General features: G+C 42.5%; 2 protein-coding genes across 9 annotated transcripts in view; one reads left to right on the plus strand and one right to left on the minus strand.

The window, feature by feature from the left end:
* Window positions 1-10,987, minus strand: part of BMS1 (BMS1 ribosome biogenesis factor) — a 158,391-nt gene extending 147,404 nt beyond the window's left edge. For 2 of the 7 annotated variants that reach the window (XM_029609484.1, XM_029609478.1), the window contains exons 1-3: window positions 10,680-10,816; window positions 3,637-3,835; window positions 3,038-3,228 (exon numbers count right to left, since the gene is read on the minus strand). In XM_029609484.1, coding sequence (XP_029465344.1) covers window positions 3,038-3,228; window positions 3,637-3,809 — 364 coding nt within the window. In that variant the 5' untranslated portion in view covers window positions 3,810-3,835; window positions 10,680-10,816. Of the gene's footprint in view, window positions 1-3,037; window positions 3,229-3,636; window positions 3,836-4,736; window positions 4,900-8,217; window positions 8,404-10,679; window positions 10,817-10,866 lie in introns of those variants that run through there. The other 5 variants (XM_029609483.1, XM_029609480.1, XM_029609482.1 and 2 more) reach the window with 5 other exon arrangements.
* TMEM254 (transmembrane protein 254) lies at window positions 10,823-22,842 on the plus strand. Of its 2 annotated transcripts, none has more exons than XM_029609486.1 (5): window positions 10,823-10,963; window positions 11,317-11,432; window positions 14,797-14,900; window positions 18,557-18,616; window positions 21,698-22,842. In XM_029609486.1, exons 2-5 carry the CDS (start codon window positions 11,346-11,348, stop codon window positions 21,819-21,821), a joined length of 375 nt encoding a protein of 124 aa, XP_029465346.1. In that variant the 5' UTR covers window positions 10,823-10,963; window positions 11,317-11,345; the 3' UTR covers window positions 21,822-22,842. The 2 variants fall into 2 exon arrangements, with proteins under 2 accessions (XP_029465346.1, XP_029465345.1); XM_029609485.1 differs by having other exon boundaries at window positions 10,829-10,968.
* The last annotated feature ends 438 nt before the right edge of the window (window positions 22,843-23,280 follow it).

Below are 23,280 nucleotides of genomic sequence, written 5' to 3' on the forward strand. Positions count from 1 at the left end.
TCCTCCTCCCTTGCTCTTGACTTTTTTAAAAAAAAAAAAAAAAAAAAAAAAAAAAAAAAGAGACATACCTGAACTGCCAGGAAAGAAAAGAGGGAAGGGAACAGAAGAACTTCCCTACTTCTGGAGGCCACAAACTGAAGAGACCGAGGGAGTGGAGGGCCCAGAGGGGTGAGGAAACCAGTACCCCTGGCTATAAACCCCCCTTGCCAAGAAGGGCCAAGTCAAGCCAAGGGTTACCAACCCCTCGCTCACCCTGCTTCTCCTGAGGGATGGCCCACAAAGGAACCTAACATCTCAGGGAGTCGAATCTTCTTCCTAACTTTTTTTTTCCCCTATCTCCAGACTACAGGTTTGCACCTCTACCATCTGCTAGAGACAGAGAAATACTGAGGGACTGCAGGTGGCACTCTTGGTTAAATAGCAGTGCCTCAAAGTTTTGTTCTCTGCCTCCATCTGCTGGTAGGGATGCATAAACCCACTCATCTGGATTGATCCAGGGTATGAACAGGAACATATGGCTTTATTTTAAATAATGCAAAATTCAAATGCACAAATATTGGACAGTCACCCAAGTTGCTATAATAGTTCCAAACCACCAAGAGTATCTCTTTTCCTCCAAATGTTCTCTGCAACCCAAAAAGAAAAAGACAATGGGACCAGGAGTTGCCCAGACAGGCAGTTTAAAGGGCAATGGCATATGGCTCCTGTGAAGAGAATGACCCGGGAATTCCATATTCACCAATCTGTAGACTGCAGGCTTGATCAGTTTCTATTTTATTACTCCATATGACAATTCTTAACCCCTTTTTTTTCATTTTTAGCAACTATTAGTGTCTTCAAAATTGTCAAACTGACAGCACTGGAACAGATGCTCCACATTTATCCTCAGAGTAGGTACATCGTGAAGCAGTGCAAGCTTCCCCACATTGCTCTACCAATGTGCCTCAATCCTGCTCTGGAGGGATCACCTGTAAGTAAGTGCCTTGATCCCTCTGCTGAAATGATCAAGAGTGCCAATTAGTGACAACTGTAAAAGGTGGTTTTAGTAATATGGAAGCCAGTCTACTAGACAGAAAGTCTCAACTCATATCACACAGGCAGCTTTCAGATGGTAATTACATTTGATTTCTATGGACCTGAGTCTGATTTAAAACAGGGAACTAGCATCTGTCCAGGTGGCTTATCCAAGTCCCTTTGCCTGTCCTCTTAAAGGAACACTACAAATACCAAGCTACTAGCTAACACTACTGTATGTCTGAGCTCTAAGGACCAGATTTAAGGATTACCTAACAGCCCCATAGTGCTACTTGAGCATGTTTTAGCACAAGGAATATTAGTTGCACAAATGTCTCACTAAATCCTGCATGATTCCAACACTGTGCAAGCAATATTATATACACCATTTGCACAGATTCTTATGTTCAACTTTTTATTGCAAAGTGATGAACAATATGGGAGTTTTGGTACAAATCACTAAACCTAGTCCCCAAGACTTTACTTTGATTTTCTTATTTTAAATACAAAATTCCAATGCACAAAACACAAGGCTATTACCCAAGTTAATACAATAGTTTCAAACCAGCACGGGGGCTGTTGAGGTTCTTTTACAAATTAATATTTATTGGGACAAGAGTCCCCTTGTCAGATGCAAAAGATGGTCTCCATTCCTCAGAACCTTCTACCCCAATAAATGTTCAACCATAAGGGTACCACATGAGTCTCTGTCATGATTTTGCTACTATAGACTAATGCGGCTAATCCTGCTGGAAGTCCCAAAATGGAAACTGTTTACCATGGCCACAAAATGGACATCCTCTCTCGTCTCTGCAACCTTCCTCTTAAACAGGAAGTCCAAATGAAATAAAATAGCATTATATTGAGTCATGCTACCAGCTAAAACATAGCAAAAAGAGAAACCACACAACCACCTGAGTGCCAACATTTTGTTAAATTTTTAAGTGTAGCCCCTCATAGATGAGCAGGGCATAAGCTGGGAAAGCTTTTTATAAACTGTTCACTTATAGAGATGCAACATTTCAGTTGTTGCCAAGTGTAACAGGAATGCTCACTCAATGTGTTTAATCATGGGGTTAGAACACTTTAGTTGTAAAAGCCACTTAATTTTTAAATGTTTTATAGCTGTGACCCCCATAGTATATATAAAAGCGACACTTATCCTCTGAAGGAACCAGAGAGCCTCAGATGTATCAGCTTACTTGCTAGATTTTCTAAGAAACAGACAACACCATCCGCTTTTAACATGGATACTGCAGAGTGGCACTGGAGGATGAAATTCCAAACAATCCAAGCGAAAAGGAGTGGGTTGTGTCCTGACTGTCAAAAAGTCTGATCACGTAACAATAGAAATTGGGCTGGAAGAGTACTAATGAATTGTAGCACAGTTCTAGAGAAAGAAAATAATGGCAGGTTGCTGTCAGCACAACATCAGCAAACCTATTGTTCTCTGACTTTATTTGCTGGGAGGGGAGCAAAAATCCACTTGTCTCGTCTGGTGGTATAAAAAAAAAATGTTATCCTTTTGGTTTGCTCTCTGTTTTTTTCCTTATTTTACTCTTTGAGCTTGTATTTTTTTGTGGAAGGGATGGGGTGGGAGTGAAGCGAAGATGGGACTTTGCTTTTATTTAAAAAAAAAAAAAAAAAAAAAAGGATTTATTCTTTTTGGCTATTCTACCCTTCCTCCAATCACTTCTTCTTCCTCTCCCTCTAGCCTCTTCCTTTTTTCTTCAGTTTCTTGCCCAAATCCTCTCCCATCCAAATTACTTCTTCTCTATCCACCTAACTTTACTTTCCAAACTCTGCACGGCCATAGCTGCTCCTCCTGCTCTCCCCAATCCTGCAGTTAGCAAAACACTCAAATCCTAAAGCTATCTAGAAGTAACCAGTGATACAGACTACATGTTTTTGTAAGGAATAAGGTGACTAGAAGCAGCAAAGTTACGAAGGAAATCAGACACTAGAAATACAACCAGCTGCAGGACAAAGATTATATCTCATGGGTTGCCTACTGTGCCCTCACCTGAAACAATGGTCACTGGACCTCGGATCTCTGTCAGTTTTTGCTTTGTGAAGTTTCGAATCAAACACTTTATCAGAGTGCTTTTTCCAACTTTGGGAGGACCTACAACCACAACAACTACTGGCGGTGGTTCCAAGGGTGTGCGATCCACTACCGGAATATGATGCTTTTTAGTCTTCAAATCCTGAGTCCTATTAATAAAGAAATTAGAGTACAGGATAATTAAGACTAAAGGGATTCCAAAGTGCAATCATGTTGAAATTATGACAGACAACGGCAGTTCACAAGTTCAGTTAAATAGAAAGGTTAACCAACAGTCAGTGCTCTTCAACATCTTATGAATCTCAACACCAACCAAAATAGCCCAGTGTTAAGTCCATAGTTATAGTACCTTCCTAGTACATTTTCATTAGTTTAATAATTCATTAACAATCATATACTGTAGGTCATTGGTTTAAAAGCACAGAAATAAAAATCTGTACATAGCTCTTTATTTGGTACTATATAATAATAAAACATTCCCAAGCTGTGTAATCGTTCACCAGTAACAGTCTATTACCCCTGCCCTTTTCCCTGTAAGCCCACAAAATATTTTGCACCTATGGAAGGTCCTGGCCATGCGCACAGCAGACTGGACTGCAAATGCTCTGGGGTTTCGTTTCCGAGCATCCTCCTCATCACCCAATCCCAGATTCTTTTGGTGCCGTTGTCTTTTTCTATCAGCCTTTGGCCCACTGTGCTTCTTTCGATGCTTTCTTTGGTCTTTCTCCATCTTTTTTCAATTCTTTAGCAATAAGCCTATTTAAAAAAATGTACAATTACCAACAAATCACTGCCTATTGAAACCTTAGACCAAACCTCAAATCATTTGACCAAGCTATGCAAATTAATCTGATTTTCAAACCAATAGTATAAAAATGATTTGGACTTGGATTTTAGATTATTCACCTTTTTAAATCCAAGATCAAAGCATGTTACAAAATCATTTATAGTTGGTAGGTTCCTGCCCCAGAAATCTTACAAGCCAAGGGGCTTATTTGCTAAAGATTTTCTCCTATTTTGTGTCTATGGAAAAAATGTTTAGGGGAAAAAGGCCCTAAGTTTGTACCTAAGGCAATGGAGAGTGAAATAAATGCCCAAGGTCACAAGCAGCATCAATACAAGAGTATGATTTGAACCAGGTTTCCCTGGTTTCCACTCTATGTTAATGAGAGTCTCCTGGATGAGAGACCATGGGCCTTCTTTCATGGTCAGTACACCAAGAACACAGCTGAAACCAAGCCCACAGACCAGCCAGGAGGGATGAATGCAAATCTCTAAGCCACCCTAGCAAATTCCTCTATTACATGCCTATAGGCACTATTTAAACCCAAGATCGTGCACTTCATAACACTCATTTTTAACACTAACTAACTTCACATAGTCAGCAACTTTACACAGGGTCCAAGGAGACCAATTTTCCACTGCTGCAGTCAGGCAGATTTCGGGCCATAAGTGAAATACTGCAAGTACCCTATTAGTGATAATAAAGACGCGTATAATTCACAGAACAGGACACATTTTTTAACACAGCAAAGAAAAAACTGTTCTGTTTTTTTAAAATAACTATAGATCAATCTCCCCCATCCCCATGAGAGCCAATTTACAAAACTAACTGGAATCGCAAAACTCTTTTTACACACCAACATACATTCCCTACCCTGACAGTCTCTCAGTGACGCTTTCGTTTCCCAGTCCGATCGGAAACAACTCACTCTCAGCCCCTCCGCTTTCACCCACTGCCTCCGGCAACACATGGGATACTCGAACGCCCGGAAGTGTCCAGCCCCAATTCGGTCCCGGCCAGAAACAGTATCCAGACGGAACCCGAGACAGAGCCCGGACCACTAATGCTGCTGGACAGAGAGCAGGCGACGGAATTGGAAATACCTGCGGCCGCTAAGTGGCGTCAATCGAGGTCTACAAGCAAACTCGGCGCCGAGAGATGGCGCGATTTGACGGTGTAAACACCGGTGCGAGCCGAGGCAAATATTGCTGCGACAGATAAACAACGCATCTGTCATACCGACTGCCTCGCACAACAATTGACAAGAGTGATTCCTTCGTATACTGACAAGCGCATACACTGATTTTTACTAGATTGTTGAATTTCCATAACAAGTTGTTTATAAAAAAAAAAAAAAAATTCATTTTCAAAATATAGCATTAGCAAGTGATTAGTATCTTTGTTTGATGTATTTAATAATCATTCGAAAAAGAAAAAGCAATTTCCTATCATGAAGAATTTTCTGATTAGACAAGAACAGTAGTTAGGAAATTATGTTCTAAGCATTATACCAATTTATCAAACTAGAAAAATTATGCTCAACGCGTTTTATCCTTTTCTATTGGTAAAGAGGTTGTTTGTCCTTAGTTTGACTAACATGTTCTATGATTTATTTATGCTAAACTCACAACTGTGAGAGACTCGAGAAATTTAAAGAAAGGAGCATCCCTTAAAAGGGTTACTTCAGATAAGATTATATTCATATACTGAACTGTACTTTAAAGGATTTAGGTGATTTAAAAAAAAGTTCCTAGTCTTCACCTCTTCAGAATATCCACTGATATTTCCTACAAAACACAATATGAGATCTGTCAACCCCTGCATTCCTCCCAGTTATTGTTTGTCCTAGTTTTACCATCTGTGAAAAAGTTTACTGAAGTTAATGGACCTTTGGCTAGACCTAGTGTACCAATTCTAATCCTCTCCTGTTAAGAATTTTACAATGCTTATTATTGTCATTATTTTACATCATGGAGTGGAGAATTAGCTCAATTGGGGAATTCTCTCAACAAAAGCAGGGCCAGGCTCTGAGCCAGACAGGGTCTTCCGTCTAACCAGCCACCTCCCTCTTGGATTGAGCCCACAGATTCTGGTGGCCAGCAGGGCTTTCCAGGAGTAGTACACAGCTGGCAGAGGTCTGGGCAGGCAAAAAACAAACAAAAGTCAGGATCCAAGCTGGAGGTCAGGGCAGACAGCAAACAAGTGAAGTCAAGGCCAGAGACAAGTCTTAAGTCAGCAACAAAATCAGTCAGGGAATGCTGATGGAAGGCAGGGCAAGGCAGAATGGGGGAACCAGGCAGGTTCTGGAGACTGGCACAGGAGATGGACTGAAACAGGAGGCAAGGTCTGGGACCAGGGCCACAGGGAGAACCAGGCAGGTTCTAATTCAGGAATGAATTCAGTGTCAATCACGGTTTATCACCTTGGTGTACTTGCAGGATACAAAATACCTAAATTAAGGTTTGGAGAAGATCTTTCATTTAACCTTCCTCTCCCTTAACCAGTTCCTCAAAGGGACATAACCTTTTAATTCCTAATGAGCAATGGTAAACCTCCATTGGAACCTATGGATAATAATTCAGATGGATACCATGGAAACATTTTTCTCTTAAGACATTACCTAAGATCACAGAATCAGGGAGTTACAGACCCTAATAACATACCTTCTTTCTACTCAGTTGTAACCAAACAAATTACACTTCATCGTGTGGCATAAATTTAATTCAAAACTGCCAATATATTTTTACGTCAATCAGGCAATTAATACAATTTATTACTCAAAGCCACATTCATCACTTAAAGAGCAGATGTTTCATACCTTAGATCAGGGGCAAGCAAACATTTTGCGCCACGGCCCCCCTTTTATTCATGTAATTGGTTGCCGCCCCCTCCAAGATGGGTTAATATATAAACACAAACACACTCACGCACACATACATAGACAGACAAATTTTCCACCGGCTGTGCACGTAAATTCTGGCCTTTATTCGTGTGGCCGGGCCTTGTGCTCGCCGAGCCAATTTTCCACAAGGTCCAGCAATGCGCATAAATGCTGGTACACACACGTGCCGGGCTTCCTGCAAGAGGCGGGCCAGGGGCGTATTCTGGGCAGGCTGGGACAGCGCCATTGTTCACGCTGCCAACATGTGCAACTTACTTCAGCTCAGGAGCTGAAGTAAGTTGGAAAAAAAAATGGTAGGGTTTAGGAGGTAGGAAGGAGAGGGAAAGGGAGATTAGGTGGGGGGAAGGAACTGGGGAGTGTTGCGTGGAAATTGCAAAAAATCCCCCCCCCCTTACGCTCGTGAATAAAATCCGGCGCTCGTGCGCGCGGCCCGTGGATTTTCCACTTGCGTGCCAACACACACATGGTAGAAAACTTAGCGCGTCCATGTGCGTGCACTGAGAAGCGTGTGCACATGGATGCGGTGCACTTATGTGGAAAATCTACTCCACAGTATATTCACCGGGAAGCCACACTGCCAACCAGTGGCTCAAAGCCCTCATTTGATTTCTCTTCAAGTTTCTGAAAGGAATAAGCTCATATATGCACATACTCACATGGAAGCGGAGTGGCAGATTTCCTGTACCCAGACAGACACAGAGAGAAACAGATACCCCATACCCAAAGAGACAAAGACACCCCATATGCAGACACAAATACCCCTCAGAATGACACATTAAACATCCAGACAGGCAAAGAGACAGACATACCACATCTAGATAGAAAAACATACACAAGATGCCAGCCAACATTTTTTAGAAACTGATAAAAAATCCACCCCAGCCTGCCCAATGTTTTTTTCACATTTTTCTATTTTTGTATTTTTCTTAGTTTACTCACTTTGTTTTTTTGTTTTGATTTACTTATTTACATTTTTACACCTTTTGCTTTCATTCTCTCTTCTCCACTTCCTTATTCTGTCTGGCCTCTTTGTCTATTCCCCTCCCCAACCTCACTGCTTTTTTTCTTCAGTGGGCAACAGCTGTGATCTCTCTCCTTGGGTAAGGACCTGGTGTTGCATTTGGCAGTCCGCAGGGTAGGCCTGCAGACTGCCGCCCTTACCTCCAGCCCCGAGCCCAACGCGACTCCTGACGTCGGGTTAGGCCCCTGAATAGACACTCTGATGCTATTGCTTCCACTGATGCTGGCAAAGGTCCTGGAATGGATGCACAGCAGGCCACCACACTCAGCCTGCCTACAACACTGCTACCTACCCTAGGCCCCCATAAGGTGCATGCGTGCCCAACCTCGCTCCTCTTAAGGGGCCAGCGGCGCTCGATGATGACATCACTAGCAGGGCCTATAAAAGGCCATTTCAGCAGCTCCTCTGTGCCTCAGCAATAGGTAGACTACCTTGTGTAGAGCAAGTTGTCTCAGTGTGTTCCTGGTCTTCGTTCCAGTGTACCTGTCTTGGTAGTCTTGGTCTTCTTCCCTGAGTTCTTGTCTTCATCCTGTGGTCAGTTCTTCAGCTTCTTCTGTGTCTTCTCCTGCCCACCTGTATTCTTCCTGGCTCCCTGCCTCCCTTGCCATCCCACCTTCCTGCAGGGCGATATCTACTGTTTACCAATGATGCACCAGTTATGAATTATGATAGCCATGCACAGGATAAATTCTGACAGACCCAGAACCCTGCTACAGCAAGAGAAGGCCTTTTACCCAGGTGAACTTTAAACTACCTTGCATCAGTGGAAACTAAAGGCCTTGTTCCAAACAGTATTAAAGGCCTTGTTTCCAGCATTACAGAAGGTGTTATCAGATGTTCCTATTTGCAGTTCCTGTGCAAATAAAGAAACCAAACAGAAAAGACAATAGGACTTAAGATCCGAAGCACAAAAACTTAAAATTCTGCAAAATTCTGCCTACTTTATATTGGTCAAAATAATTTAATATACATGACAGTCTAAGTAATTAATTTAAAATGTAATACAGAAAAAGTTGCAGAGTTTTAAATATTTTGAGCAGAATTTCCCTAGAAGTTCATTGTTAAGAGTGTCTCTTCCAACCTCTCTTCCTTCTTTCCTGGCCAGTCTCCTTTCACTTTGCCCTCTTAGGTCCCAACTCTTCCACCTGCCACTATCTCTCCCCTCCCCCTCTATCTCCACTCCCAGAGTTTGACCTCTCTCTCAGTACTGTCCCTCACACAGGCTCCCTCTGTCCCTCTCTCTAGTGCACAAACATACCCCTCATACAGGCTCCCTCTCATGCACACACACTCATACACTCTCATACAGACTCCCCCTCTCTCTCTCATGCCCACACACATACACCCTCATACAGACTCCCTCTCTCTCTCATGCCCACACACATACACCCTCATACAGACTCCCTCTCTCTCTCATGCACACACACACACACATATCCCCTCATACAGACTCCCTCTCTCTCTTATGCCCACACACATACACCCTCATACAGATTCCCTCTCTCTCATGCACACACACATACACCCTCATACAGACTCCCTCTCTCTCTCATGCACACACACACACACACACATACACCCTCATACAGACTCCCTCTCTCTCTTATGCACACACACACCCTCATACAGACTCCCTCTCTCTCTTATGCACACACACCCTCATACAGACTCCCTCTCTCTCTTATGCACACACACACCCTCATACAGACTCCCTCTCTCTCTTATGCACACACACACACACACACATCCTCTCAAACAGACTCCCCCCTCTCTCATGCACACACACGTCTCATACAGACTCCCTTTCTCTCTTGTGCACACACACCCACACAGGCTCCATTTCTGTCTCACGCACATACCCTCACACAGGCTACCTCTCTCTCACACACACAAGCACCCTCACACGGGCTCCCTCTCTCACAAACAAGCACCCTCACATACATACAATCCCTTTTTCACACACACACCAGTTCCCAATCTCTCACACATATACATGCACCTTCACAATCTCCTCACATAGGCTCCCTCTCTGGCATCCACACCCACGGACTTGCTCTATCTCACCCCCCAGGCTCGCAGTCTTACGCACAAACACAGACTCACTCTCACCAGTGCCTGCTTCATCTTCGCTCGTAGAATGCCAGGGCCTGCTCCTCCTTCACCACAAGGACAGCCTCCACTCACGCTATGCCAGCTACTGCTTCTTCTTTGCCATAAGTGGAGGCCGTCCCGCTCGCAGGCGTGTGCAAGTGGAGACTGTCCCACTCATGGCATACCAGGGCCTCCCAAATTCTGTGCAGCAGGGGAATGCTGTGCTCTGTACTGGCGCATAATTCCCTTGGACTAAACAGGGCACCCAGCACTGATCCACATCTGCAGAGCCATGCACCTCAGTTTGCCCCATGTAGCTGAGCTAGTGAGAAGAAAGCTGAATTGTAGGGTCTCCCCCTTTATTGTCCTGAGAGGCTGGAGGAGAAACTCCTACCTATGTGCTGCCTTTCAGCTCACTGCTCTTTAATTAATATACAGATACACTCTGCGGGATTTAGAATTTATGCAAATTGCTCTCAAACGTCCAGTCCCGATTTATGGAAAAGCTGGCAACCCTACTCCCCCCGCCTCCACACGGGTCCTCAATTTTGGTGGCGTGTCAACTCACTGTCCATGGAAAAGTTGGGACACCCTATCCCGAAAGCTAGTTAAGAAATATACTTAGTCCAATAAGGTGTTTTGTTTTCGTTAACCTTTACAGCTGCGTGTTCAAACGGACTAAAGACGACGTCCCCACTAATAAATAGAGTCAACTAACAACTTGCAATTATGAACAAGCATGCTCAGAACTAGCCCTTGGTGCAGCTCTCCGGCGTGACGTGCTTTCCTCTTCTCTCCTCACCCATTGGCTGTATCCCTTTGCGTGCTGCCTGCACTGCCGAGAGGAGCGGGGGAAGTGGGGAGAACCCTTGAAAGCCTGGAGTTCTGCTGCCCACCAGTGATAGCGACAAAACGGAAGGATTCTGCTGAAGGATGGTGACTCCCAGTCCCTCCTAATTCACAACATCATATTCCTTAAATCCGCAAACCTCAAGGGAGAATGCCCTGGTTGCAGAAAGGCACCACCACCTAATGCTGACGGCTTGAACTGTGGAAAGCTACAGAAGCAACAAAACAACCCGGAAGGTGGGGTGAGTGTTCTCTCGACCTATAATCCAGGACGGGTGGGCGGAGCTTTCAGCATCAGGAGGAGGGAGACAGGTTGGCGTCAGAAGAAGGAAATGGACGGGTAGAAGGGAGCTCGGTAGTGGGCGGGACATGTAGGTGGTGGAGCTCGGTGGTCTACTCAGCGTCTAGGAGGAGGGGTCGGGGCGTGTAAAAGGACGCTGTACTTTTTCAAGAGCAGGCATTCAGTGACGTTTTTGGCCAGCGATCAGAGTCCATCCGTGCCCAGTACAGTATGGTACTGTAAGCATTTATTGATTTAAAGAAACCTCGAATCTGGTCTTGGGCTTTACTCTGTTCATCCCGTCCTGTAGATCCCCCCTAATAATCGGGCTGGGCACAGATGCATGAGAATGCAGACAACACCTATTTCCGAAGGCCCAGTCTCTTCTGGATGACAGTCATCACCCTTTCAATGGGCTTCTTCATGGTAAGCTGAAACCTAACCAGTTCTTACAAGCATCTAAAACAACACATTCTGAGGAGCCAGTGTCCGGATCATCCCTACACGGTGGCATTTATTTAACCAATTAAATTTAACCTATGGAGAACTTAGCAATATGTATGAACTATGTGTCTAAGGCCCTTGCAGAGTAACAGATGATTATATCAATTGGTGACGGTCTAAAGATTTATCTGTGACTGCACGTTTATATGATTGGCAATTTGGGCAAACAAAGTAAAGCCCGCCATATATTTATGAGGTTATCTCTGCATGGAAGATATAACAGCTATTTACTATTGTGTATTGGATATGATGCTTTTTTGAATTTAGTACATAAGCATACTTCATATATACAGTTATTTTTGCATAAGTTTTGGGTATGGCAGGAATCTCCACTCCTCCCCACAAGCCCAATAAACAAAGCTGGGGAGTCATGGAAAATGTAAAAACTGGACATATACATAAGTACCCTGCTCACCACATGTCCCTTCATCACCTGGGGCGCCCTGTAGGGCAGAAATCTGTGAAGTACACTGGGCGCCTATAGGTACAATGATGGAGTCCAATAAACAATTCAGCTACTTTTTTTTTTTTACTAAAAATTCAAATCTTATTTGCTGTTATCTAGATACGCCCCAAATCATTCTCAATCAAGTTCAAGCCCCAGATGCACGTTCTGTTTCTGAATTAGATGCCCACAAGTTACGTTTTTGTACTTGTTTGCCATCAAGCTTCTATAAAACCTGTATAAGGGTTTACCTGCCAGGTGACTGGCAAACATTATTAACTTGAATACCATGGGTTCCCTACATCAATGTTCCTCCAACCTTTCCATGACCAGGACACACCTACTCTACGGAGCAAGCAATGCACACAACAGAGAGGAATCGTATGGCCAAAAAAAGAGCTAAGGAAGTACTGAAAGCCCCACTACTCTCTTTTTTTTCCAAATTTTAAAACACAGGGTGGGGATGGGGGGCGAAAGCACATGTCACAAAGCACCAGCTCCTGTGGGAGTTGGGAGAAATCGGTGTGGTGTGGGCAGCAGCTCAGTTAGTTACCTTGGCTGCAGCATATGGCTGCCAGAGCTCCTTCACTGCTGCTGTTCCCATCACTCAGTGAGTCGCATCCAGTGCAGCCTGAGGATAAATCAGAGGCTTGAACATAAAACATAGTAATGATGGCAGAAAAGGACCACTCTGCTCAGCAAGCTTCTTATGGTAGTATCTGCTGTGCCATGTAGGTTAGCCCCATGTTTCTCTTAAGGGTAGCAACTGCCGCTCCATGCATTTATCCCCAAGCTGTATGATAACCCATAAAAAATTTACTTCTAGCAATATTTTTACTGGTGATGAGCCTTGAAAATTCAGACAGTGCTGCTTGACGTGTTTTGCTTATGACCTTGGCCATAGAAGCAGTCCTGTGCTCTTTCCCTTATATCTGCATATCTGTACCCCAGACCGTAAAAGTCAGGCCCTGTGTTGACTGAATCCACTTTTTCTTCTCCCCTCTCCCCCCCCCAAACCACTGCCAGCAAAGCAGAGAGCGATGTTGCAGTTGTGTTAAAAGCAGTAAGGCTTATTTGGTTAAGGGTAGAAACTACCACATGAGCAAGTTACCCCCATGCACCCTTTTCTTCATTTCCATCCTCTAGCCTTTAAGGATCCACAATGTTTATCCCATGCCTTTTTGAATTCTTTGACTGTTTTTATCGTCATCACCTCCTCTGGAAGGGCGTTCCAGGCATCCACCACCCTCTGACATTGGTTCTGAGTCACACACACACCCCCCCCCCCCTGGAATTTCATGACCCCTAGTTCTACTGTTTCCTTTCCAATGAAAACGGTTTGAAGTTCAGGTATATGAGGTCTGTATCATATCTACCTTGCATCTCCTCTTTTCCAGGGTATACAAATTTAGATCCTTCAGCCTCTCTTTCTAAGTCTTCCGATACTGACCCCACATCAGTTTGATCACCCTTCTCTGGACCACCTCCATCTTGTCTCTATCCTTTTTGAGATATGGGCTCCAGAACTGAACACAGTACTCCAGATAAGGGCTCACCAAGGACCTGTACAAGGGCATTATCACCTCCTTTTTCTTACTGGTTATTCCTCTCTCTATGCAGCCCAGCATTCTTCTGGCTTTAACTATTGTCTTATCATATTGCTTCGCCATCTTCAGATCGCCAGACACTATTACCCTATGATCCCTCTCTTGCTCCATCACATACAACTCTTGGCTCACTGCACCCCAGATGCATGACTGCGTTTCTTGGCATTGAATCCCAGCTGCCAAATCTTCCACCACTCTTCAAGCTTTCTTAAATCACTTTTCACCTCTCCTTCAGGCATGTCAAAATAGACAAACTGTACCTTCTATCCCTTCCGCAATGTCGCTCACAAAGATATTGACCAGAACCAGTCCCAATACTGATCCTTGTGGAATTCCATTTAACACAGTTCTCTCTTCAGAGTAGGTTCCATTTACCATTTACCATTACACACTGTTTCCTATTAGTGAACCAGTTGTAATCTACACCACCACCTTGGCATTCACTCCCAAGCTTCTCATTTTAGCCTCCTGTGTGGGACCGGTTTGCTCTTCTGCAAACACTGCCCCATCCCACTGTGCAAAGTTGCTAGACACTTACCTTAAACAACTCGTGGCTGTTATTGCCACAGAAGGGGTTTCCATCAAGTACTGAATGCGCAGAAATAAAGATTAACAAGTGAAAAGCAAAAACATATATATCAGGAGATAGCTTTTTATTGGACTGACTGAATAACATTTATTGACTTAGCTCTCAAGAGCATTCAAGTGGACTCACGGCAACCACACAACTTTTCACCAAGTATTGAGTGAAGGTTTGTGCAATAAAGGCTTTTTGGTTTTGCATTCTTACTTTAGAAATATTTCTATGATTGTTCTTTTATGACAAAAATGTAGAGTATGTTGTATAGAACAGTGAAACAAATTCCTACTTGAATACATTTTGAATTGCATTTTTTTAGACAACCGAATGTGAAAATTGTACAAGGGTGTGAAGACTTTCACAAGACACCCTGTGTTTTAGTGAGATTTTAGATCTTCTTAGGACATTGAAGGCACAAGACAGGCAGTGTGTATTCTTATTCTACAGTAAGGTACACTCCAAGGTGTTTTAGTGCTTAATGTATTGCTCAAGTGAGGTTTATGGAGCACAGTGCCATCAAGCACCTAGTCAGTTCTAGAACCTTCTCATGCATATCCAGTCTGGTTTTCTAGTGATTTTTGAATTGCACTATTCTTTTGCTTGCTTTTTGTTCTTCCAGAAACAATAAGACTCATTCTTTTATTTCCTTTTTAGTGGACGGTTTTTTGGCCCACACAAATACCCTTCCAGCATCTTGGCCCCGCAGGATCTCTTATTAAATATCTGGTGGACTACCACTACAAGTGGTTGTACTGGGGGTAAGTGAGATTTGTTAAATAATTGTATCTTGATCTCTTAATTGTTTTCTTTGCAACAGCATTGGAGAGTTAGCCATCAAAGAAGAATTTAAGGTTAAAATTACCTTCTTAGCTTTATTTTTTTGTGTTTTGTTTTTTTTTTTGGGCTCCCAGCACTTTTTTGGGCTAGGAAACCATGAGACTTTGATCATAGGAATTTTCTCCTATTTTTATATCAGTCTCCCAACTTTCTTTAGCCCAGTCATTTCAGTGATGGTCTTTGACTGAAGGCCATGCACCAGGGGTTTCAGTCTTGGGCCCTGCCACTAGGTGTCACCATTGCACAATGGCTGTGACTGTCACCTCTAGTTAGGGTTGCCAACTAGCTCTATGCCACAAGAAACAGGCATAAGAACATGAAAAATGCCATGCTGGGTCAGCCCAGCATTCTGTCTCCTACAGTGGCCAGTCTGGGTCACAAGTACTCGGCAGATCCCCAATAGTTGATCTATTTCTTGTGTTTCATTCCCAGGGATAAGTTCTGACTTTCCCAAGTCTTACCTGGCTAATAACTGTTTATGGACTTTTCCTTCAAGAACTTGAACCCCACTGTGTGGAATCTGGCAACAGATTGCATAGTTTGGTTGTGCTCTGAGTGAAAAAATATTTCCTATGATTTATTTTAAATCTGCTGATTCCTAGTTTCATGGAGTGTCCCTAGTCCTAGTGTTGTTTGAAAGGGTACATAACTGTTCCCTATTAACCTGATCCACCCTACTCATGATTTTATAAATTTCAATTATATCCCCTCTCTGTCGTCTCTTTGCCAAACTAAAGAGCCCTGATCTGTTTAACCTTTCTCCATAGGGGAGTTTTCCATCCCCTTTATCATTTTTGTTGCCCTTTTCTGTACCTTTTCAATGTCCGCTATGTCTTTTTTTTTTTTGAGGTGGGGCGACCAGAACTGCACACAATACTGAAGGTGCAGTCACATTATGGTCCTATACAAAGGCATTCTGATATTCTCAGTTTTGTTCTCTATTCCTTTCCAAATAATTCCTAACATTCTGTTTGCCTTTTTGATCGCTGCCGCACACTGAGCCAAGGATATCCAGGTATTATCTATAAGGACTCCAAGGTCCTTTTCTTGGGTGTTAACTACTAACATGGAACCCAGCATCGTGTACCTGCAGCTGAGATGATTTTTCCCTATGAACATTTAACTTGTATCTGCCATTTAGATGCCCAGCATCCCAGTCTTGCAAGGTCCTTCTGCAGGTCCTCACAATCTAATATATCTTTATTGCAAAATAAAACATTTCCACTACAATAACCGCTACAAGATGTTTTGTACTTTCAACAACAATCCCACCTCCACCCCCCCCCCCCCCCCGTCCATTTACCAAAATAACTTCCCCATTCAGCCAACAAACAAATTCTTCTTAAATAAACCTCTCACCAAAATAACTAAAAGGTCTCATCCGGATGCATTTTTCCCTAACCACTTCTGTCTGCTGCCGTTTTAACAACTTGAAACAATTTTGTGTCGCCTGCAAATCTGATAACCTCGCTCGTTGTTCCTTTCTCCAGATTATTTATGAATTTGCTAAATAGCACAGGGCCCAGTACAGATCTACTAATGATCTTTCTCCATTTGGAAAGCTGACCATTTAGTCCTACCCTCGCTTTCCTGTCTCTTTATCCAGTTACCAATCCACAATAGGACAGTGCCTTCCATCCCATGACCTTCCGGTTTCTGAGCTGTGCTTCATGGAGGGACCTCGTCAAACGCCTTCTGAAAATCCAAATACACTACATCAGCTGGTTCACTTTTATCCGCATGTTTGTTTACACCTTTAAATTGCTAAGGCAGGACTTCCCTTTGCAGTACTCTACGTATACTGTGCCTACTTTTTTGTTTTCTTCCTGTTCCCCTCCGCCTGCCCTTACCACTGTGCTCTGCAGCCGTCCCAGGGGTATTTCAGTTCTGCCACTTCCTGTGCTGGCAGCCTCTTCTTTGAACCATCCTCTCTGCATCTTCATTCCATGACCCTTTGTCCTTGAATATCCTTCTCTGTGGAAAATTCCACCTTCCTGTTCTATATTGAAGCCTGTCAGATATTTTACTTTTTTTTTTTATCATGTCCCCACCCCCCTTCCCCTCTTCCTTCAGCTTCTTAAGCCTTGCCTTCTGCCATTTTGGTAATGCTTTTTTTTTCTGAATCTCTTCCATCCTCTGAGTCCTTACAAAGGTACTGATGATGGGGTCTCACTAGTGACCCCACACAAAGGCAGTATTACTGTGTTGTCTTTTTCCTGGTAATAATGTCTCTACTTCTGTAACCAAGCATGCTCTTAACTTGCCCAGCTACCTTAGTACATTGACTGGCTACCATGAGGCCATCTGAGTTAATTGCTCCTAGATCATTCTTGTTTGATAGGTTTTAGTTTTTGTCTTCTCAGTTTCTATGTTGGAATCCAAATTTATGATTTTTAGGGGCCTTCGTTTTCAATTCTTATTTTATTTTTCCCAGGAATTTATCAGTGTTTATTATAAGAATAAAAATAATGTTTACCTCGAAAAATGAGTCATTTCTTTTCACTCTACTATTTTTGTTCTTGTTGTAATAAACAATGATAAATTCCCGATTTAAAATAAAATGAAAACTGAACACGAAGGTCCAAATGATTTTACACCCCTTTACCATTGTAGCTCATAATTCAAACCTTAACCGTTCTTCCTCTTTCATGGTTTTCACCTCTTTCTGGTTGTTTGATCTGCTACAGATCAGTATCAGCTGCAGACAAGTATTTTTCCCTCAAGTCCTTCAGATATTGTAAAGAACTGGTAACAGTACCTAGCCCTGGTACTGTTCACCAGAGTGGACCCCCATTAACGCTCTGTGTCCTGGAGTTCACCCAGTTTCTTATCTAGTTTACAGTTTTGTGCCTTAATCCCTTATAGTTCATCTTGCTTACCATTCTTCTCTGTAGAACAGAGTCAGAAGCCTGATTAAATATCCAAATAGGCCACATCTACTGCACTTCCTAGATTGTGCACGTCAGTCAGCTCCTTAAAGGACTCAATTAAGTTTGTTTAACTGCTTCTTCCCTTTGTTTCAACCTTGTTTTATGATGATCTGTCATCAAGTTGCTGCACTATTGCTCTCTTTAGCATTGTTTCTAGAGTTTTGCCTATTGATGTTAGATTAGCAGGAGGTCAATATTCAAAACTATTTAGTTGGATAACTCACAAGTTATCCATCTAACTCCATTTAAATGTTTAGTTTTCAATATTGACCTCCAGTTCTTTAGTTGCTTGCCCCCTTCTTGTAACAGAACTATATCTACTCTCCTTCAGGCCTTTGCAGCCTCTCCCTGTCTTCCAGGACAGGTTGAACAGAGCTTCCAAGACACAGCCAGAACATTCTTGAGCTCTTTTAATATCATGGGGGCCCATGGCATTACCCACTCTTATTTGTGTTAATATCTAACATGTCTTCTCCTCTGGAAATGAGTTTGTAATCTTTTCACATTTATCAGTGCCATTTCCAGCCTTCGATTCATCACCTTCCCCCTTCTTTAAATTCCGAGGAAAAACATTTACTTGAGATATGTTTTATTGTTTTTTTTCTCTCTGTCAGAAAATAAGTAAATTCTATGCTTGTTGTTTTAAGGTTTTGGACGGCTTGTGGAATCCATGTTGCAGAAGCTTTGTATAGTTTCAGATTATGCAAGTAAGTCTTTCTAAGTTAAAGAGCAATCTTTCCTGCGAAAAGCAAAATTGTTATATTTAGGAAAAACAATGCAAAATTATTAAAGAAAAGTCAAGATGAGCTAGCTAGGAACAAAGTATGTGAAGGTAAAACCAGAGATCGAATCATGTAAAGTCTGCAGTATTGCAGCACATTGGAAGAATGAGTAGACTGAATAGATCTTATGGTCTGTTCATGCCTTGTTTTTATAAAGTATTACTAAGGGTGCAAGTGATTGAAATGGATTTAGTAGCTACTCATTATCACAGCAGTCATGTACTTGGAAGGGGGCTGCAATGAAGATCCAGGTCACAAGATGACCACCTCCCAGAGTTAAGTAGGCCCTCACATGTAACGACTGATGGGTTAGGACCTATGGCACCGTGTTGTAGCAGGAGGCGGAGGCATGATCAGGCAGGCTAAGGTTGGGACAGGCAGTGTTCAGGCACAGTCCGAAGTCAGGGCAGACAGCAAGCAGTATGAGGTTGGGAACAAGGCCGGGTCACAAGGAGAAGTCAGAGCAGGAAAGGCGAAGAGATTCAGGAGCGAGGCCTGTTTCTAAGGAACCTGTGAGTGGAATGGGCTTCTGCATATACAAAAATAGTGAACATCATCAGCCCACGCCACAGGAAGTTCTGGTAGTCAGGCCTATGAAACCCCGTAGCAATAGTGCGGAATGTAGAGCAGAAGCCAGATGCTGGGAGCCATGCTGGAGGACTTCAACAGGCTGCAGGTTTCAGCAACAGGACCTACATCACGAGGCAGGAACATGTGATTAACAGTACCTTAGTCATGCCTTTTCTGAGAGTTTTTCTAGTCGTATGACAACTGAATTTCATGGCAGTAACCTGCCACAGTGCCCTATGCACTCATTCAATACACCTTTTTTTTTTTTTTCAGTTTTCCAGAATTTGCCCATGCTTTATTGTCCTGTCAGACCAGCCCAGAAAAGTGGATTATGCTCCCTCACCTGCAGATGGAAGCAGAGAGCAACTGATTTGCTGATGTTGCCCTATGTAGGGTCTCATCTGACATCAGCCTGCCAGTATTCTCTGCCTCCAGCAGATGGTAGATTAGCATTCCCGTGTTTTCCATAGTCAGACTGTGGCCTGGTGAAGCAGAATGTACAGACACCCGGGGCATTGTGGTGCTCAGGCTGCTGCTTGCCTCCCCCTCTCCTTCTGTCAGTCCTGTTAAATCAAGTCTTTGCATCACTTTGAAAATGTCAGTTATTAAATTTGACTCTGACATACCACCTCTTTGGTTAGAGAGCCATTGTTGCAGCATTAGACACCTTCTAGAAGTAAAAGTACTTTGAAAGAGTTGTGATTTTCATCTGGGTTATTAAAATAACATGCAGCAAAATATATTTCCCTTCTTGAGAGCTGTATGAGATCCTGGCTTTACTTTCTAGTATCAATTTCAACTCTTGTTTGTATATAACTTTAAAATATAAAATTTCACCCAAATCCATTTGTCTTCTCTACTGATAACTAGGTCACAGACAGACAGACATTTCTTACTAAGGCATTCTTTTTTTTCCTTTCATAAAGAATGCCTAGAAATGAAGTATAAATGTTAGCCCAGTTTTAGTTGTTGTCACTGATTATATTTGCCTGCCATTCATGCTAGTATTTTGATTTTTTTTTTTTAAACTTTTTTGGGGGAAAAAAAAAAAAAAAAAAAAAAAAAAAAAAATATATATATATATATATATATATATATATATATATATATATATATATATATATAAAACAGACACTCATTTCTCTTACCATTAAGGCCTGGGTGAGCTCTTAGTAAGAACAGTACAGGCTAGCAAATGGGGGGGGGGGGGGGAGGTTACCATTAAAATGCAGCCCCTCCTATTGACGGTGCTGGAATGGCTGTGCTGATGCAAAGGTTTGTTTTTTTTAAGCAGCTCTCTCCAGAGAGACTGGAGGCAGTCCCTTATGGTTTGCTGGCAGTTAGGAGGTAGAGAGGAGTTTTTCCTGTGTTGATTTTTTCAGGTCCAATCAGAAGAACTAGGCCTAACAATCTTTCATGGTAGGAGCCTGTGCACCACTTGGACTCAGGAAACGAGGGGACCCTGTATCTGGGGCTGTTCAGGTTAGGGAAGACCTGCCCTCCATACACGAGGAGGGATCTAGCGAAGCTCGAGAAATGGTTTAGGGTTTGGCAGCCAAGGTTTAATGCTAAAAATGCAGAGTATTGTGATTAGCATACATAAACCCAAGGGACAGGTATAGTATTGGAATTGAAATTCTTCTAAGCAGGAAGGAAGAGCGGGATCTGGAGGTGGTTGTATCTGATAATCTTAAGGTGTCCAAACAGGTGAATAAACAGCAAAAAAACAGAAAGATGCTTGACTGCAAAGGGAGTAGAATGGTGAACAGGAAAAGGGAGATGATATTTCTCCCATTTAGGTATCTGGCAAGGCCTTGTTTGGAATACTGTGTACAATTCTGGATACTGCACCTTCAAACGATATAAAAAGGATGGAGTCTGGCCAGAGAGTGGCTACTAAAATGGTCAGTGGTCTTCATTTTAAAGCATATGGAGATAGACTTAAAGATCTAAACATGTACACCTTAGTGGAAAGGTGAAATATGGGAGAATATGATAAGAGACATTTAAATACCTGAAACGTTTCTATGAACAGGAGATGAGCCTCTTTCAATGGAAAGGAGGCACTAGAATGAGGGGTCAAGGAATGAGGATGAAAGGGAGAAGACTCGAGTAATCTTAGGAAATATTTCTTTGCAGAGCGGGTAGTGTACATGGAATAGTCTCCCTGTAGAGGTGGTAGAGACAAAAACAGTATCTGAATTCAAGAAAGCATAGGATAAATACAGGGGATCTCTAACGGAGTGATGGAAATTATAAAACTAAATTAATTGGGTGGATGGGCAGACTAGATGGGCCATACAGTCTTTTTCTATTGTCATGTTTCTATTTTTCTAAATTATACTGTTTTGTGTTTTGAGGTCAGACTGGTGTTTGAAGAGCAACCTGCCAGCTAGATGATACAGTTTAACTGTGTGTTTTTCGCTTTTTTTGCAGTGCGAAAGGCATCACAGACAACCAAGCCCAGGTGCAGTGGGTCTTGCAAACTATGCTCTTCGGGATGGCATCTCTCTTCTTGTTACAAAGCTATAAACCTGAAAAGCTGAAGAAAAGACATTAAAGAATCTCATAACATTATGAAATGCATTCCTAGTTGAAAACAGCTTTTCCAACATGTTCTGTTCAGTGATGCATCTTGAGTCATCTTGGATTGGTCAATCGAGGGCTTATTCATATGAAAAGCATCATGTGTGCTGCAGTATTTATGACTATTAAGGGTCCTTTCCTCATGGGCATATGATGTGAAAGGGTGTGGGGGAAGGGTGTGACACCACCTCTACGCTATAGTTTGGTTTCTTTATAATTGTATTCCCTGCTGCTGAGCAGCTGTATCAGAATAAATAGTGTTAATTTTTATAGACCTCATGGGGCAAATCCAGATCTACATGAATTCGATAGTGTGATGTTATGTTTTTCTTTTTATTTTCTTTTAGAGAAGATTTTTGCACCCTTAGCCAGTAACAATGCATATTTAATGTTCTTGAATCTACAGACTAATGTTGCACATGGCTATGATGTGGTCTCTGTTCATTCTTGGCTCCCTTTGCGATCAGTGGAGCAACCTGTTTAGATACTGAAAACAGGAGACTCAAAACTGGAAATGTGTACTTTATGGAATACCTGAAATTTCCAAAGGTGTTCTTTACCTCTAGCCATTATTTTTAAGGGATGGAGGATTAGGGTATGTGCCTGTGGGTGGGTGGAGGTTATCCATCTGCTAGTTGAACATGCTGGTTTAGATCAGATACATTGAGACCAGCGTCCTGTCTCCGACAGTGGTCAATCCAGGTCACTGAAAGATCCCATAAGGTAGATCTATTTCCTGTTACTCCCTGGAATAGCAATAGTTTTCTTTAGTCTTGTCTAACTAATAACATGCTATGGATTCTTCCTCCAGGAACTTATCCAAACCTCTTTTAAACCCGACTATGCTAGTCTTCTTGATCATATTCTCTGGCAACAGATTCTGCAGATTGATTGTGTGCAAAGCTAAAAAGTACTTTCTACGACTTGTTTTTAAATCTGCTGGTTAGTTTCATGGCGTGTCCCCTTGTTTTAGTACTTTTTTTGAATGGGTAAATATCTATCTTTTACCCATTCCACCCCATCAATTTTATAAACTTCCATCGCGTTCTCTTTCAGCCATCTCTTTTTCAGGCTGAAGAGTCCTAGCGTGTGTAGCCTCTCATCATAAGAGAGCTGTTCCATCCCCTTTATCATTTTTGTCACCATCCTCTGCACCTTTTCTGTTTCTGCTACGTCTTTTTTGAGATGGGGGCCACCAGAATTACACACAGTATTCAAAGTATGGTTGCACCATAGCTCAAGAGAGAGACAATATGATGTTTTCTGTTTTATTTTCCATTCCTTTTCAGATTGTGCCTAACAATCTATATGCTTTATTGACCACTGCCACACACTCAGGTGAGGATTTCAACATATTATCCACAAGGACTCCATGGTCCTTTTCCTAGGTGGTGACTCCCAATACCAAACCCAGCATTCTGTACCTGTAGTTG

This window comes from Rhinatrema bivittatum, chromosome 7 (assembly GCF_901001135.1).
Source record: "Rhinatrema bivittatum chromosome 7, aRhiBiv1.1, whole genome shotgun sequence".
NCBI lineage: Eukaryota > Metazoa > Chordata > Amphibia > Gymnophiona > Rhinatrematidae > Rhinatrema > Rhinatrema bivittatum.